Raw genomic sequence first — 18,985 nt, 5'->3', positions numbered from 1 at the left:
TCAGCTCCTCTACTATTAAATGGCCAAACCAATCTTAAACCAAGCCTTCATCTATTCTCTTTGATGTCATTTATCAAATTGTAGAAATGTATTCAAATGATGGGATGCACCTCAAACTTTGTAATCGTGTAATCCCATTACACTCTTAAGATCTCATTTCCATTCCTTATTTTGTGGACCCACATAAATATGGATTAGATTCATATAATTTTTAATTAGTTTTTTCTTTTATACTTTTATAATTTCTTCTCCATTTTTTATTAGTTGATGTGATTTTATTACATAATATGATTAATTAATATTAACTAATATCAATAAAATTTATATATTAATAACATTTTATTGATATTTTTATATTTTGTCAATTTTTTTTTAATACTATGGGAACCTCGATTTATCCATATATTGATATCAAACTTATGTATATAGGAAAATGTGGGGAGGAATATTTAATATGATGTTATTAGGTCAAAGAATGATCTAATTAGCAATAAACGAGGGAATTTATAGGAAGGGGGCGAGGAAATTGATGGAAAATCAAAATCCCAATCTGCAGGCGTTATGGGAAAGGCGGGTTGGTCTACACCTCTGCTATTCCAATCAAAACTGCTGTGTTTCTCTCTGTTTTACCTCTTCTCCTCCATATTTCTGGCTCTCTACACATCTCTCTCCTCCACCAAATGCCTCTTCCGATCCTCCCCCTTCGATCCAATCCAGTTCCCTCTCTTCTCCTACCCCTCCTCCTATGGCGAGCACAAGTACGCCCTTCCCACCGTCCGCTCCACTTGCTCCTCCCCTGTCTTCTTCCAAGGTACATACATACATAATCGATTACATTTTCCTTTTCTTTCCCTCCTTTTTTTTTTTTTTTTTTTGTGTCTTTCCGTTTTTCTGTTTCGATATCCATTTATGTTTCTGTTTCAGATTATTGGATGGTTTTGAATCAGATCCAGGTTGTGCACTGGAATTCTTCTCTGCGATCCTCCAATTTGCGGTATCTCCTCGCCAATGCCGATACATTTGGCGGCAATTTCACTGCCGACAACAGGTTTTCCTTCTTCGATCATCGAAACAACAACGATAGCAGCGTTGCGGTTCCTTGTGGATTTCTCAAGAAATTTCCCGTCGCTGATTCTGGTTAGTTTAATTTTAACCACGTAATTCGGATGATTTTTCTGTTCCTGTTTTGATTTCTTCTACCGATGGCGATCATCCTTTTCTCTCTCTCAGATCGAATTGCCATGGAAAGATGCGACGGCGTGGTTGTGGTTTCGGCAATTTTCAACGATCACGACAAAATTCGGCAACCGAGAGGGCTCGGATCGAAAACTCTGGAGAACGTATGTTTCTTCATGTTTGTGGATGAAACTACGGTGCGAGGACTCGAAAGCCACAACGTAATTTCCAGAAACTCATCCCCTGACATAATTGGGGCTTGGAGAATTGTGAGAGTTTCGACCAAAAATCTGTACGAAAATCCGGCCATGAATGGCGTAATACCCAAGTATTTAGTTCACAGACTCTTTCCAAACTCTAAATTCAGTATATGGATAGACGCGAAGCTTCAGTTAATGGTGGATCCGTTGTTGTTGATTCATACGCTGATTGTGACTGAAAATGCAGATATGGCCATTTCCAAACATCCTTATTATATTCACACCATGGAAGAGGCCATGGCAACTGCCAGATGGAAGAAATGGTGGGATGTTGATTCTTTGAAGATGCAAATGGAAACTTACTGTGAAAATGGGCTGAAGCCATGGAGTCGCCGCAAGCTTCCCTATACCACAGGTAATTTCTCCTCCAATTTTACCTCACGTAATTTCTCTCCTAGATGTTTGGCTCGTACTTTCCCAAAATTAAAGAAGTGAAAACTTATGCTACGTAATTAATCCCATCATTACCTTTACAAATTATAAGCTTACAAATCAAATATAAATTACACCAACTCAAATTTTTATATATCTCCGAAGGTTGAAGTCTAGGTTGTTGTACCAAAAAAAACTCAAATTTCTATAACTTATTAGTCAAAATGGAAAAATATTTAAGTCGGATTAGTGAGACCTATCTTATGCTCACAAAATAATAAACTGTGAAATTTTTTGTGGTGCTCACCATCTTCATTAGTCATGATCCAAGTATTTTCTTAGCATATGTGGTCTATTTCTTTGTAAAACTAACTTGAGCATAATTTAACTGTAAATATCATTTTACTCTTTCCTTTTGAGTATGAGGTTGAAATCTCCCTATATATTACAAAAATTCAAATTTCTTAACCCATCAACCATATACTTCATAAATTAAAATATATAGGTAGTGAATCATGAGGATATATTTATATTTTGACTATTGAAAAATTGACTTTGATTATTTTTTAAAAGAATTGTGTTATTTTCATTTTTCTCTATTAATTAATAAATATTTAATGCTAGTTAGAGCAAAATAGGTCTAGACCTATATATTTTCCCTTTCATAGATGAGACATCCCTTTACCGTCATATTAAGTTTCGGTTTGGCTTAAATAAGTAGCATATGCATGTGCCGATTTATGAAAACCTAAACTTCTGAAACTTGGGCGTATAAATAAATAGATTCATGTACCAAAAGTAAGTTCAACTTCACAGCCCTATAAACTCAATTCGTTAGTCACATGTTCTCTTATTGTTTTTAAGGATTTTTGTATAACATATTTTTTTGAACTCTTTTGTTTCTGGTTTAATTAATTTTTCTAACGGTTTTTTTCTTTTTATTAAAACTTTGTTCTAAAATCTGGAGGTTTTTTACAGCATGTTTAGAGTAGTTTATATTACAGGTGTTTTTAACTAAATCAAAACACTTTTCAAAATTTTCCATAATATTTAGATACATATTTCATTTTTCTAGTGTTGTAAAAGAAAATTTTCAAGAACCCATTTAATTAATATTTTGCTTTTAAATGATTGTCAAAGACAAAAAGTGTTTCATTTTAGAATACATCGTACCAGCCTGGATAGGTTAATTATAGTAACAAAATTAAAGTTTTTTTTATATTAAAAAATATGACACTTGATAGTTATAACCAAACCAAAATTTGTTTTTTTGTTCAAATAAACAATGCCTGTATTTGTTTTCCTTTTAACCACCTAGAGCTGACAATGGACAAAAGAAGGCATAGAAAGATTCCAACTGAAACCTTCCTTTTCTTTCCTTTTTTTTTAGCGTAAATTTGTCCACTTTCATTTTGTTGTGGAGCATAAAATACCATCTTGATCTTGGAAATAAATTTGGTTAGGTCAAAAGCCTCCCAAAATCATTTCAATGGCCATGCCTTTTTGGCTTTGGCTTTGGCTTTTTGTGTGGTTTTAGTTAAGCCTTGGGAGTCACGTCTCATGCATATCATGCCACTTCTCACGGCTTTCTTGCTTATGATCCAAGATTTTTCCCTGACAAATCATATCTACAAATCATAAATGAATTTGTAATTGAAACTCCCAAAGTAAGAAATATCACTAAAAATACTGGTAGAATAGAAACTTTGGCCTAATTATGATGTCTATTAGTTTATATTAGGTGGTTAGAACTTTGAATTATGCTTCATTTAACTTTGTCATCAACATTATTAGTAGAACACTGATGTGTCATATCTATTCAATAAATTATATTTGAGTTGACATGATGTGACAGATAGCTAGGAAGATATAATATAATGAATATGTTATGTTAACATATTCATCAATAGTCTCTACAATATATGGATTAAATAAAAGAAGTACAATACAAAGACTTAATTAATATTATAATACTCAGAAGATTAAATTTAAGTTTTTAAGTTTTTAACTAGGGAGAAATAGCTAGATGTTTGTACTAGGTGGGACTCGCCTAATTTATTGTAGTTAATTTGGGCTAAAGTTCGTCATCAGTTCCTTTTTATATAGAGGGAGAGAAGGAAGATTGCTTTTTATTTAAAATGAACTGTGGGTTTGGTTTAGAAATTAAAGTTAAAGGGGAATTGAAGCATATAATCTTCTAAGATCAGAATATTTGGTCTCTCTTCTCTGTGAGGCACACATGGAATCCTTGAAATATCTAATCTATCTACTGTTTTTTTTCCTTTTTTTAAATTACTTTTGTTTTGTTTAATTCTGCAACTAGTGGAAGCTCAACTCTTTATATTACTTTAGAAATCCTCAAACCTCAATCTTCCAAAATTTTATTATATATGTAGTCAACACAGGGTTTCTAGTTTCGAGTGGGGAAAAAACCTAATTTTTCTCTTTCCCTCTCTAACCGTTTTCCTTAGTTTATTAATAGCATATGATACAAAATATATTACTAATAAATTGAGCACGAACTAGTTCAAGGCTCATTTGTTTGAATCACTAGTTTAGTTTTTTTCAATATAACAATTGGGGCTGGATTAACATATTTTAGTTATTTTTTTAAGTACAACAAATTAGTTTACCATTTGATAATGTTATTATATTTTTGAAGATAAAGTTTGCTTATCTCTGGTTATATTCATCTATTTTCTATATTTTGAAAAACATCTTTGAAATCCAATTCTCAAAAATTTCTGGTTGAGGATATAGTTTTGATGTGTTGATTTAGTCCTTTAATTTTTAGTTTCTCATGATTTAGTCCTTATAATTGATAATAATATTGTCATTGAATTTAGTATGTTATAATTTAGTCTATAGTTTAAAATTTGTAAAATATTAGTCACTACCGTAAAAAATCTCATCAAAATTGAGTAACGATTTAGTTTTTACGGATCTCGTTATTTTATTGATCCACACACACATATATATACGTAAGAAACTACATTAAACATTAACAATTCTCACTCTAGAGACTAAATTACTACAAATTTTAAGTTACAAAGACTATATTATTATATACTTAAGTTCAAAGACTAAATTATTACAAATTTAAAATTCTATGTATTACATCATTACAATCTAAACTTTAGGGATCATGTCGTTACTTACCAAAAGTGACTTTTAACCAAAATAAAACACAAAAATGACTTTTTTTTCTAATAGGTGATTATTTAATCCGAATATTTAATTTTGACTGATCCAAAAGGAAAAAAAATTGAAAATTTTACAGATGTACCAGATAGTGCATTTATCTTGAGGAAACATAGCAGGGAAAGCAACTTATTCTCTTGCCTTCTGTTCAACGAGTTGGAAGCTTTCAATCCAAGAGACCAGTTGGCGTTTGCATTTGTGAGGGACCATCTCACCCCACCCATCAAAATCAACATGTTTGAAGTTGAAGTTTTCGAGCAAGTTGCTTTGGAATATAGGCACAATCTCAAAAAGAAAGGATATGGTGGGCCTCAACTGGGCCCCCACATCTCCAAGCCCAAACGTACCAAAAGGGCCGGCCCTGATTTGTTGTACGTCAATGGCACCTGCTGCAGCAAGTGCCAGAAATATCTTCTCCAAATGTGGGGCGACGCTTCCTGATTTTTACCTTTTTGTCCCTTTCCTCTGCCACGTGTTTCTTCTTCCCAGACAGACACAAAGGTCAGGTCAGACGGTTTATCTACTCTTTCTGGTTCTTACGACGCCGTCTGGAAAATTTGAACATTCTTTTTAATGTAAATGTTTTTAAATAAAATGAAAATAGGTATAGGAGTTTCATAATTTTAAACTGCGTTATTTTTTAAGTCGTTTTTAATTTTTCTTTTCCAATAGTTTATAAAAGGCTTAAAAGGTGTCTATGTTATGGTATTCTATTTAATAGGAGTGTTTGGCAACAATTAAAGCTTAAAAATTAGAAGCACTAAAACGTACGTGGGGTTGGGGTCAAAAATATTATGTCTAAGCTGAAGAAATAGGATGGTTGGAATTCAAATGTCTTTGTACTTAGAGTGCATAATGAGTCTCGACTTTATGAATATGAACTAGGTATCTGCAATAACGAGTCTCGAGTTTATGAATATAAAATAGGTATCTATAATCTATAATCTATATTATGGTTTGACAAAAAATATAAATATTTAATTATATTAACTTAAAATTAAAGATTAAAATTTCAATATACTTTTTTCTTCCTTCATCTACACATAATTGATAATTACGAATTTCTATATTTAAATACATACCTATATGGATTGATCTATCTCTCTTTTTTAAATACGTAATACACAAAAGGGAGGTTTGTCAATATACTCACACCAATATATATCTTTTAAAAATTGAACTTTAACTACTGAAAGATAATTTCATTGATTATTTAAATCTAAAGTTCAATTTAATAAAATTAAATTGTAAGTCCAAATTGACTTCTAATTTAAATGCATTTGTTAAAAAAAAAAAAAGCAATTTATCTTTCTCAAGGAGCAACACAAAGTTTGTAGTTTGAGGGTAGCAAAGGGTTAGAAAATTGAGATTTTTGAACTAGATTATCTTATGTTATTTAGATATGTATATTTATAATTCTAGAGAGTATAAATTTTTGTATAAAAATATTTAACTTCTTTTCATTAGAATATTCAATCACAAATATGTTCGTACTTTAGCATATGAAGGGGAAATTTTGTTGCAATAGTTTAATCATAATCATAATTATAATGAGGTCTCAATGTAATTTGTCTTTTATAATTTATTTGAAAAATATTAAAAATAAATAAATATGAGAGTACTAGACGTCCTGTCCAACTAATAGAAGATGAAATTTTTAAATGTCTTTCTCACTATTCATTCTATTCGAGCTTTTAAGCAATATGTTCTCTTCTATCTTAATCGGATTTTTCTCGAATCCAAAACTTTATGTATTGAAAGTAGTCATTTTCTATTACTTAATTGTTATATTTTGATTTTTTTTCCTGCAAAAAAGCATAGTTTTTCAATTTATTGCATAAATGATACCTAACCAATTACTTTATTGCAACTTTGACTATATACTCTATTTTCTTAATCTTCTTTATAAAGATAGCTATCCAATTATAGGTATTTAATTAATTCTTTCATTAGACCCAAATTAACATTAATAATTTCATCCTATATATTGTAAAAGAATACAACAATTATCAGGAAACACAATCAGAGTTTAGTTGTTGTTGCCAACCTAAGCTTAGCACATAAGTAATTGGCACTTGCCTCTCATCAAAAGGTCATAAGATTGCACAAAAGTTGTTGACTTCATCCAGGTGGACACTACAATTATGATTCAATTGAATATCCAAGAGATGATTTGTATACCCGCTGTACTATGTCTCAAACAGGCTCCGAAAGAGTATAATTCTATTGGAGTGAACTTACTTGCTCCTGACTTTTTTCATAGGGGTAGACTGACGTCTTTTTTTACAATTTCTCCCATTTATTGTACTAAAAAAAATGATTAGTTGGGATTAGCCTAATTCAAATTATCAAACATGAGCATCTCAAATGTGATTATTTTTCTACCTTTATAATGTAACAAGAGTTAGATTCTCATTGAGAAGAAAAGAAATACCAAAAAAATAAAAATAAAAAGGTTAGATTCTCGTTTACTTATAAAAAGTTCAAATTTATGAATTCGCCCCCGAAGAAAACATAATTGCGTTTGCTACCCAAAGTGGAGTGTATATAAAAACCCTCGATCGGAAAACGCAAATGACTAAATCCAATCGAGACGCCATTCCATAGAAGAGAATGGCGATGCAACTGACTCACAAAGCAGAAGCCGAGATCTACCATGGCGACGCTTTCTGCAAGCAAAAATCTCAAGAGCTACTCGATCAATTCTTTCTTCCCCGTGGCCTCCTCCCCTTAAACGACATCATCGAGGTCGGCTGCAATCGGAGCTCCGGCTTCATCTGGCTCAAGCAGAAGAAGAAAAAGGAGCACCGGTTCGCCGCCATCGGACGCACCGTCTTGTACGACACCGAGGTCACCGCCTTCATCGAGGACCGCCGCCTCCGCCGCCTCACCGGAGTTAAGACCAAGGAGTTTATTCTTTCGATCACCGTCTCCGATATTTTTATTGATGAACAGAACACGAGTAGAATCACGTTCGGTACTCCGAGTGGGATTTCCAAGTCCTTCCCGGTCTCTGCTTTTCAGCTTCAAGAAGATAACGATCAGAAAAGGTGAAGATCCTCTGAGATTGGACGAAAGGTTCGGTGAATTCTACGAAATTTCGAGTCAATTCGGGTATAAATGCATAGGAAATGAATAATTTGATGATCGTATGATGGTTAGGGAATAAGTTGACTTAAAATTAGGGCACAAATCTCCTGCTTATTTTAGCTCAAATCATCTGAATTCGGTTGGACGAAAATGAAATTACAAATGTTATCATTCTAGAAGTAGGAATTACTCTCTGAATTAATTTCTGAATTAATCTTCAATTGCAAACTCCATACATTCCGTTGAGAAATATACAATTGCTAATCCAATTTCACCTGATTTGACCCTTGTGTTGTTGACTGTCATCTCCTGGATTTGGTCAAGTGAAAATTGCACAGTTCTGTTCTGTTCTGTTCTGTAGTAATCTTGTTGAATAATGAATGTTAGCGTTGAGCCTTGAAAGGGCATCCTCAATTGTGGCTATTCAAATGAAACCCTGTAGTCCTGAGATTCAAGAGCCCAAAAACTTTGAACGAAAGTGGTGAAATTCCTTGCCTGTTTGTGGAGGAAATATCATTTGAAAAGCAATTCATATCTCTCATTCCCTGAGAAGAAAAAAAAAAGTTTATTAGCATTAAGTAGAAGTTAATCAAAGCTTGCTCTCGAACTATTCTCACTGGTAGGCTTGTGGCATGTTCTGTTCTTATTGTGTGGTGGGAAACGCTGGGATGAACAGTGACTGACAGCAACTCATGGAATAGAATATCCAAACTCAATATGGTGTTTTTTCCCAACTTTTTTTTGGTGTCTTGGTATGATTTGTGGCATGATTCTGCCAAAAGAGCTGATAATTGATCTGTTGTTTTAATATGGAGTGTATTATTTTGGACATGATTTTCTTGGTGTGTGAATATTGGTATAGAGGGAGTGGTGAGCACTGGGCGGGCGGGCAGGCAGGCCCATAATCTTGCTGAAACTGGGCTAGCAGCAGCCTAGCAAAGGACCAACCTTTTTTGTGTCCAGATTGTTTCTGTATTCATAAAATAACAAATAAAAAGTTGTCATAGTTTGATTTAGATATAAATTTTGTGTAATGTTTGACATTTGGTGGTTAGGTTGAATTGATTTTTGTCAACAGATTTGGTTTTCCTTAAAATAATAATAATAATGTGCCAAATCAGCACACCCACACCCACACCCGACTTGACATTTAAAAAATTATGTTTGGGTTTGGTCGTCGTGGTTAAAACTTTATACTATATCTAATATAAATAAAATACATAAATTTAACTTGAAAGACACTGGTGTAAATATTATGGTTAGTGAGGTTATTTTCTATAATTTCATATTAAATTTTGATTTAGACTAATATAAGTTTACATGATGTCACGCTAAATTTTCAAACAAAAAATCTTCACTAGAATAGTTGAAAATTGCTTCCTTCACGTTGTCTTTGTTGCACTACTTTTATTAACATAAAATATATATATATATATATATATATATATATATATATATTAATATTTTAAAACTAAAATGAATCATCGTGAATACCTCCCCATTGAATTGAAAAAAACTAAAAACATGATTTCCAGTTGGTAACTAAAATTTCAAAAAACAACACACAAAATCATGATCAAATATAGTCTTAGAATTTAAAAATACATGTTTTTTTTTGAAATATTAAAAATACATGTTGTAATACATAAGAGGCAGTTATTTTCTAGTTCGACAGAAAGATCAAAATGATAGCATTAGATTCAAAAGTTTAGAGTGCACTAAATTAAAATCGAATTAAACTGAAATTTGTGACTTAAATGAAATATTAGAATTAATATAGTATAGAATAGAAGTAGAAGAATACATAATTTGTAGTGTAAATTTCTTGGATGTGTGTGTAGTCTATGAACGTACATCTCGAAAAAGGCCAATTCCATTACATGCATGAAGTGCACGCTACGAAAATCAAATTCCAATAATCCAAGCAATTTCACATGCCTACTTAATTATTATTATTTTTTCTCTCTCTAAAATATACACATTTTTTTTTAATTTTAAATTTCCTACATAGAAAGCAAACAAATTATGCTCGCACAGACATCTCATTTTTCCCTATAAACTTTGTCCAAAATCATTTATTTATTATTCTTGTCTTCTAATATGCAACCCATCAATGCATCTTCAAGAAACCAAAAAATAAAATAAAATAAGTCAAAACGACGTCGTTTTCCAGTAGATCAACGCTCTCTTTCTGGTTCTCCAGGTGAGAAAAGCAATATCCCGCTAGTTTTACATAAACAGTATTTTTCTTTTAATTAATACAAATCTAGTCGGCAAATTTTCGATTTTAGTCTACTAATTGATCTCTAAATTCTAAAAAAAAAATATGTTGACGCATTAAATTATTAGATATTTTTAAAATTTTTGAAAAGCTGCGTGGATTCAAGAAACAAATTAAAAGAACGAAAGATTCTAAATTACCAAACGATATACAAGAATCAATAAAGAAGTGGAATAATTGTTTTCTTTTCCTCTCTATATATTTATCAGAAGATCGACCAATTACTGTTTTAATTTGTTGAAGAAAGAGTAAGATTTACAACAGAAATTAAAGGCATGCACCTGATCAATGTGAGAGGAAAATCAAATCAAGGATTATTTGTGGAGGCAGAGAGATGGCAGTAGAAAGCGAGAGATTGTGGAATTTCGTTGTGGCAAGGAGACGAACGGCCAGAGGGCGGGACGAAGCCCTTGGGAAGCATCACAGAGAAGGCCGTTGGCGTTGGCGTTGGCTTTGGCTTGTTGTTGCTATTACGACGCCGTTTGAACCCGGCCCTGATTTTCCTCTTCTTCTCCGTTGTTGGAATGGTTTGGCTGTTTGGGGAGAGCGGGGCGGTGGGGGCGCCGCCGTGGAGGGTCCGGCGAGGGGCGGCGGCGGGGAGGCTGGAGCGGCGGAGGGCCGTGGCGGGCGAGGAGGGGATTAGGAGAAGGAAGAGAAGAAGGATTTTGATTTTGGATCCATTCTTTAAACCCATTTGAATTTTGATCACTTGAATGAGATTTTTGCTAATTTTCTCATTACAGAGAGAGGATATAAGAGGGAGAAAATTGTGAGAGAAAACAGAGTGCAAAAAAAATCATTAAATAGGCTGCCACAATGTTATGAACCTATTTCTATACAATAATAATACTTGCCCCTTGACATCTTGGTATGGATGTTTCTACTGATTACCGGTTGTAAATAGAAAAATGTATAAAATGAAATATAAAAGAGACATTTTCTCTCTTTTTAGCAATAGGTGTCAAGTTCTAATTCACAAACAATATAAGCACGCATCTCAACAAAATTTTGATAGCATTTTAATTTTGTTGAAAAACAAAAAGTGGTCTTCTTCTTCTTTTTTTTCTTCCCTATTTGTAAAATTTGGTGGTGGTGAACAAAAATAGTGCTCTTTAATGATTAGAAATATTACTACAGGTAAGTATTGTTTTTGTTTTTCTTTTATCTTTATTTTTTTTAGTTTTTACGGGGATGACAATTTTAACTTCGAATCTTTGTAAAATGTGCGTTGACTGGCTGAATTATGTTAATGTAGCCACTATTTCTTATAATATATATTTAAAGAATTACCCATTAATTAACCTTGTAAATATATAAAAGTTATAACATAATAAAATAAAATTTTTAGTACCTATTGAAAGAGTATTTATTTTACTATGTCATTTAATAAAATTTCTGTTATTTTCTTCACTTACTAGTCAATATGTTTTTTTTATTGGCAAAATTAAAAAAACAAAAAATAATAAAAAACAAAAAAGAAATCCCAGTTCTCATTTTCTACTTGTATCAAAATTGTCAATTGTCATGTTTGCCGAAGTCTTCGTGGCTGGCTATACAATAAATATTTAATATTTAATTAATTAATTAATTTATAATTATTCGGTTCCGAGTTTCCAATTTCGCTGTTCTTTCTTTCACCTTCTTCTCTTCATTTCTGTTTGTCTATGACCCGTATACCATCGCTGCTTCTTCTGTATCAATCCATTCGTTGAATTGCCGCCAATCAATTTCCCGCTCAAAAATTTTCCGCCATCTCTACCGATTATCGTCGATCGGACGATGCAAGAAGCGAAGTAGCAATCCGTTTCCATTCTCGAATCTCCGCGTCTCTCTCTCTGCTCTCACGCCTCCGAGCGGAGCGGAGAGGAGGCCAGCCGTACGTTGCCCTAGGTCGTGATCCATTTGAATATGTCGAGTTCTCTACCCTACTCTGTCAAGGATGTCCATTACGACAATGCTAAATTTCGACAGAGACCATACTTCAAGGTCTGTCTATGCTAGATCTTGACTTATTGCACCATTTCGATTTGGTGGAATCTGATTTCTTATCGTGCATTACGTGTGTGCAAACTTTTTTTTCCCTTGACGATGGTATAGTTTTCGATGGTTGATGTTTGGATGAATTGACAATTACATTTTAGCAATCAGTATTTCTTAAACTTTGATTGTACCTGGAAGGATTTTAGGCTTTTGATGTGCAATTATACTTGCTAAGGCCATTTACTTTGTTTAAGACTGTGACGTTGGTTCTGGAATGGAGGTGACCAGGGGGTGATGTATTCATAATTAGCGAAGTAATCGTAGAAATGCAAGACTGAGGATGTTTGTGTTTTGCGAAATAATCATGAACATTGCCAGTTTAGATTCTATGCTTGGTAGTTGTGACTAAACTTTTATCTTCAGCATGATGGATGTTAGGTGTTTTCTTATTGATGTGCAATTATAGTACGTTAACGTATTGTAGGTAGTCGGTTATACCAAAAAAAAAAAAAAAAAACTCTTGATGTCTCCTAGGGTCCGGACTTTGAGGCAGGCGCGGGTTCCCTAGGCACAGGGGAGTAAAGCTCCGACTCCTGGCTATTAAAAAAAAAAGGCCAGTCTTCTTTTTTAGTCTGCTTATCATTAAGGGACTCTAAAGTAGTGATGTAATAGAGCTAAACATAGGAATACGATAAATTTCTGACTTTCCAGTATTTTTGGATGACTGCCCAAAAACGATGAAAAAACAGAGAAGAGAGCTAAACTAAAAGTGTATTCCAGAATTTTCAAGGAAGAATAAGTTTACGTTTTTTTTTTGACATGCCTGAAATAGACACTGGAGTATGACATTTAGTGACTAGAAATTGTTTCCTCCAAATTCGCCCTTACCTGCTGCGTTGAACCTGACACGTGAGACATGTAACTTTATCTCTAAAATACTCATCTCGGGTTGTTGTGAGATCATTGTTATTAGTAACCCTGGGAATTATATACAGTTTTTTATACTGAATATAGTGACCCAATCATTTATTTTTCTATTTATCATGTCATATCCTAGATACATGAAGATTTATATTATGGCAGTACAAAACTCTGATCATTAGATCTTATTAAAAAGGAATTCTGATTATTAGAATAAATTCTTATTGGTTACAGACTAAATGTTTCAGAATCTTTCATTTTAATTTAAGTACCAGCCTATAGTAACTTGATATGGGTTACCATTGTTTGTTTTGAGTTATGTCTTAACAATATCATCTTGTTTTCTCAGGTGATGACTCAGAATTTACGCACTGGTAGCGCAAAACGTGATTATCTAAGTTGCAGTACGGGGAAGTTTCTGGTATTACTGTTGATCTTTGGCTTAGCATATCTTTTATTGACAAGTACAACTCCTGTCCATTCTGCTCCCCATCGACTAGCCAAAGTCAGTGAGAATAATGAGAAAGGAGAGTTTATTAATAGCGGTGGCATCAGCTTCAGGAACTTATGGAGGAGAGCTCCAAGACTTCCCCCTCGATTACCACCAGACGAAAAAGGTAGCAACACTAGCTACAACATTGATCCAAATCTATTAATCTCTGAGTCGTTATGGATTTCAAGGCAACAGAAAGTTAAGGATGCTTTTATCCATGCATGGTCCGGCTATAAGAGATATGCAATGGGGCATGACGAACTCATGCCACTGAGCCAGCAAGGAACTGATGGGTTAGGAGGTCTAGGTGCTACGGTTGTGGATGCCCTTGACACTGCCATGATTATGGGTGATAGTGAAATTGTCTCTGAAGCAGGCTCGTGGGTTGAAAAACACCTTTTGGATAGAATTAATGAGAAAGGTCAAGTCAATTTATTTGAAACTACCATACGTGTTTTAGGTGGTCTTTTAAGTGCATACCACTTGAGAGCTGGAGAATTTGGGAAGACCTTTGAAAATGAAGGGCCTAAACCAGATGTTTATCTAGAAATTGCTAGGAACTTGGCTGATCGTTTGCTTAGTGCCTTTACCTCAAGTCCAACCACTATTCCTCTCAGTGATGTTGTTTTAAAAGATTCCTCGGCTCATGCAGCACCTGGTGGAGTAAGTAGTACATCCGAAGTTTCCACTTTGCAGCTGGAGTTTAATTATCTTAGTACTGTTTCCGGCGACCCAAAGTATTCAATTGCTGCTATGAAGGTCTTGGAACACATGAAGAGCCTTCCAAAAGTGGAAGGTTTGGTTCCCATCTATATTAGGTATGGAGCTTTTATATTTAGCTATAAGAATGGTTACTTTAGTTTAGGCAATATGTCTGTGTCCAACATATGTGTTCAACTTTTTATAATTTTTTTTTTGTTCTGATCTATAGACATATCAGAAAAAAGATATTAGATGACAGTAATGAATTTCATACCATCAACGACGATCGTACGATCTACTTTCATCACAATATGCTAGATTTTTAGTCTTTTAAAAATTTGATGTCTCATCATGTAGTGTTATGTCCATGCTTCTCAGGGTCTCAGATATTGCTTCTCTTGAACCTTTTGGCACGTTGGCAAAATTCTCTTTTGAATCATGAGATGTCATTCTTCTGCAGTCAACAGTGGAAGTTAAATTCCATAGGTCAAAGATATATGAAATAATCACAAATGGTTATGCTTGTATCGGTTTTTTTGTTTTTTTGGGGTACTTCTGGTTTCGTGGCTGTTTGTCCTTTTCGAGCACTAATCCTGAAAAGCTTCACTTTGTATTTCACATTTGATTTTTGAGTTTTGGAAGTTGAAAACACCATCAGTTCTGTTGTTTACGACATGTAGAATGTGGTTTCTTCCGCATTCTAAATCTCTGTGTGCTTTTTAGTTCTTGAAAGGTTCATTTAGTTTGGAGAAAATACCGATGATGACTAGTTTTACTTATTCTTATGTTATTTTCTTCTCAAATGCAGCCCTTATTCTGGTGAATTTAGTGGAGAAACCATAAGACTGGGATCCCGTGGTGATAGCTACTATGAGTATCTTCTGAAAGTGTGGCTTCAGAAGGGAGCAAGAGAAGACAATAATGTCACTTATCTACATGATATGTATGAAGAAGCCATGAAAGGTGTTAGGCATCTTCTTGTTCGGAAGTCAGTTCCGAATGGATTGGTTTTTGTTGGAGAATTGCCTTATGGATCAAATGATGCTTTGAGCCCAAAAATGGATCACCTGGTATGCATTATTTCCTCTTGTATCTAATATCCACTTATCTTGTAGACTGGCTTATGTTATGGTCAAGGAACATGGCTCAAACTAGGAAATAATTTGGTAGATTGTCCGCACATGTAGGAGTTGGATTGATTTTGCTGCATATTAATTCGTAGATGATTTCAAGTTTTGAAATATAATTTGGCATATATGATATAGGATGAGCTATATATGATTGTTGACATGGTATAAGGCATAAACACATCTTTCATTCACCCTCTGGATCAATATTTCTTGTAATATATCAATGGAAATAGTTTCTTTATCTTGTTGACTGTTATCTATTACTCCATGTGCAATAATTGTTGTGATTATGTAATAGATTTGGGATGTTGGGAAATGTCTAGAGCATAGATTCACCTCCTCAGGGACATTATACAAACTTCTTTCCCTGCTGCCCCTATGGCAAGGGAGTACAATAGGCCGCTCCATCTGCTTCTAGAGACAAGTTTTAAGCTTTAGAGTCTCTTTTGGTTTTATCTATTTAATCTAACTATTGAACTATGGCATTTGATAGCAATTTGATTGAACATGACTGTCCTGTTACTAGGAAACTCGAAGCTCGAAACTCTCCCGCAAGCATCCTTCTTAGGTCGGAATTTGGCTTTGGCCTTGCTTGTTCGGTTTTGGCTCATTCTTTTGATTGTCATGTCTGCCCCGTCTACTGGTATAACATAGTTGTATTCTCCAACAGGAAATAAAAAAAGAAAAATCACTTGGCAATGATGTATAAGAAAGTAGTGGAATTCAAATGCCATTGCCAATATAAATATCTTTTTGAATAAATACAATGCGGGAGTAAATCAGGTTATCTGACATCAATTGTGCAAAAAAGGATGCGTCAGTTTACAAGTACTGAGGAAAAGTTTCACCTCTTAAGTTAGCTTTTGGGTGAGAACCTCCAACCCCCATTTGACACAAACAAGTGCCATAAGCGCTCAGACTACAGAAACTCTATGCAAAAACCCAGGGGAACTCAAGTTAATGGTGAGATTGTGAGATCCAACTGAAAGTTTGATAATGTGAGAGGGGATTGTCGAGTTTGTCCATGAAGGGGTTGGATATTGGTTAAGTGTTAAGGAAATTCTCGCCTCATAAATTAGCTTTTGGAGACAGCTTGTTTGGTAATAACCATGAAGTGGTGCAGGGTAAAAAAAAACAAACAAATAGTGGTAGAAGGAATGTATGGGAAAAAGATTTTTTAAAGAAAAATAAAAAGAACCGTCAGTTCGTATTCCACCTGTTCGCATTCTAATGTTTGGACTCAGGTAACTATTTCTTCGATGAGTTAACTAAGCCTGCATATTTTCTACGATAATGTAATGTGATTCCATTTCAAGACTAATTAATTCACAAGCTCACAGCCTGCATATTTGCTTTCCAAGGAATATCTACATTATTGTAAAGCAATGCGACGTAAAATATTTGACTAACAAGCTTGTGCCTGTTTCAGGTATGTTTCTTATCCGGTACTCTTGCTCTCGGTGCTACAAAGGGCATCAGCAAGGAAGAAGCTATGAATAAAAGCTTGCTGAGCTTTGAAGATCTGGAAAATCTAAATCTGGCAGAGGATCTGGCAAAAACTTGCTATGAGATGTATGAAGTAACCTCCACCGGTCTTGCCCCAGAAATAGTTTATTTTCGTACTGAGGTTGGCTCTATGATTTATGACCTCGTCTTTCTTTTTCCCATTTGCTCATGCTGCCCATTAATCTGAGACACTGGGCTCATCATTTGTCCAGGACTTTTCTGAAGAAAATTCTGATGGTGGAAATAAGAACTCGAAGTATGTCAATGACATAATAATCAAGCCACTCGATCGCCACAATCTTTTGCGGCCCGAAACAGTCGAGTCGCTGTTCGTTCTGTATCGTATCACAGGCAACCCAAAGTATGCCTTCCATATTAACTATACTTCCTGTATCGTTCATTAACCGAGTTATATATGATTTACGTGAATGTATCGCAGGTACCGTGCATGGGGTTGGAAGATTTTCGAAGCGTTTGAGAAGCACACGAAGGTTAATAGTGGTGGATATACATCGCTAGATGATGTTACTACAGTTCCTCCGCGAAGGAGGGACAAAATGGAGACATTCTTTTTGGGGGAAACTCTCAAGTATTTATACTTGCTATTTGGGGACAGCTCAACGATGCCATTGAACAAATATGTGTTCAATACTGAAGCACATCCTCTACCAATTGAAGGCATTAGTCAGATAAAATGATACCAAAATCGTGTTTGGCGAAAGGTAAGTGAAGTTTTTAATTTGTAGTTTTATTATTATTTTTATTTTTTAAATCATATTGTTGTAAAAAGTAAAAATAATTGCAAATATAATACTTTTTTAATTTGTTAATTTTGACGTCAAATATATGTTTTAGTCTCTAATGTTTAGATGTTTTTTTAATTAATCCCTTTGAAAAGTTTGTCCATTATATTTTAATATTTTCTAATCATACCATTTTTCTTGATGAATGTCAAAATTGTCCGACGTTGTATGATATGATATTTATTAAATTGGCATAAATTTAGAGCAAGAATTAAGCTTTTAAATTTTCTTCCAAATTTCATTCTTTCTCTCAAGTAGTCTAATTCCTAACCAATTTTGACATTCATCCATTGGAAAGGTACCTAATTTAAAAATGTGAGAACATAAGAAACTAAATTGAAAGTTTTTAAACATTAGAGATTCAATTGAAATAAATTGCCCAAACATTTGGAACTAAAATATCGTATTTTGTGATATTGATTGATTTGTATAAATCAATAATTAACCTTGACATTGATTAATTATATTTTTAATCGTATGTTATAATTTTTGTTATGTTTATAATGACTGTTTTAATTATTATTTTATGAAAATTATGTTTGCAGCGGATCCTAAATTAAACTTTGGCCATATGATTGTGGAAGCCTCTTCGGCCGTCGGCCAGTGTCGCGGTGAAATGACGCGATAACTTGCCAATTCACTCGACGATAAATATGAGGTTTCTGGATAATTCGCCCTTTTAGCGGAATTATTAGTTTTTAATACATGGTTTTTGCTTTCTTGAATAGTGCATCATGGTCGAGCTTACACAAAAATTTTGGATTATGATCATATTCGCACATTGTCACTAGCTTTCTAGTTTTCTTATAATAGATTAATGTCTATTGTGTTAATCGGTGGTCTTATCTGAAACCAATCGGCTATTCCAAAGAATAATTTGAATTATCTTTTATTTAGGAAAAATATTATAATAATACCAGTAATTCTGAAATCGGTTGAATGCATAGGTGGAAAAATGAATTCCCTCTATGAATCTTTTATATATTACTTTAAATAAATAATTTTAATATTATATAATTTGGGTTTTATAGAATGAAAGCCTTCTGGTTGGGGTATGACGTGGATAATAA

At 33.8% G+C, this 18,985-nt stretch overlaps 3 protein-coding genes across 3 annotated transcripts; all 3 read left to right on the top strand.

Annotated features, from left to right (window-relative positions):
* Window positions 1–252: 252 nt before the first annotated feature.
* Window positions 253–5,630, top strand: LOC111015718 (transmembrane protein (DUF616)). The gene is made up of 4 exons (XM_022290823.2): window positions 253–811; window positions 925–1,137; window positions 1,231–1,791; window positions 5,089–5,630. The coding sequence occupies exons 1-4, from the start codon at window positions 562–564 to the stop codon at window positions 5,448–5,450; spliced, it is 1,386 nt and encodes a 461-aa protein (XP_022146515.1). The 5' UTR covers window positions 253–561; the 3' UTR covers window positions 5,451–5,630.
* A 1,935-nt stretch (window positions 5,631–7,565) lies between these two features.
* Window positions 7,566–8,378, top strand: LOC111015720 (uncharacterized). Its single transcript, XM_022290824.2, has one exon. The coding sequence runs from the start codon at window positions 7,623–7,625 to the stop codon at window positions 8,061–8,063; it is 441 nt and encodes a 146-aa protein (XP_022146516.1). The 5' UTR covers window positions 7,566–7,622; the 3' UTR covers window positions 8,064–8,378.
* Window positions 8,379–11,985: 3,607 nt separating this feature from the next.
* Window positions 11,986–18,748, top strand: MNS3 (alpha-mannosidase 3). Its single transcript, XM_022290822.2, has 7 exons — window positions 11,986–12,366; window positions 13,631–14,592; window positions 15,285–15,546; window positions 17,036–17,233; window positions 17,325–17,473; window positions 17,552–17,834; window positions 18,461–18,748. The coding sequence occupies exons 1-6, from the start codon at window positions 12,289–12,291 to the stop codon at window positions 17,808–17,810; spliced, it is 1,908 nt and encodes a 635-aa protein (XP_022146514.1). The 5' UTR covers window positions 11,986–12,288; the 3' UTR covers window positions 17,811–17,834; window positions 18,461–18,748.
* The last annotated feature ends 237 nt before the right edge of the window (window positions 18,749–18,985 follow it).

The sequence above is a fragment of the Momordica charantia genome (assembly GCF_013281855.1).
Source record: "Momordica charantia cultivar OHB3-1 chromosome 1 unlocalized genomic scaffold, Mcharantia_2.0 BLBB01000001.1, whole genome shotgun sequence".
Taxonomy (NCBI): Eukaryota; Viridiplantae; Streptophyta; class Magnoliopsida; order Cucurbitales; family Cucurbitaceae; genus Momordica; species Momordica charantia.
Note: the sequence above shows the minus strand (reverse complement) of the source record. Positions and strands in the feature narration are given on the sequence as shown.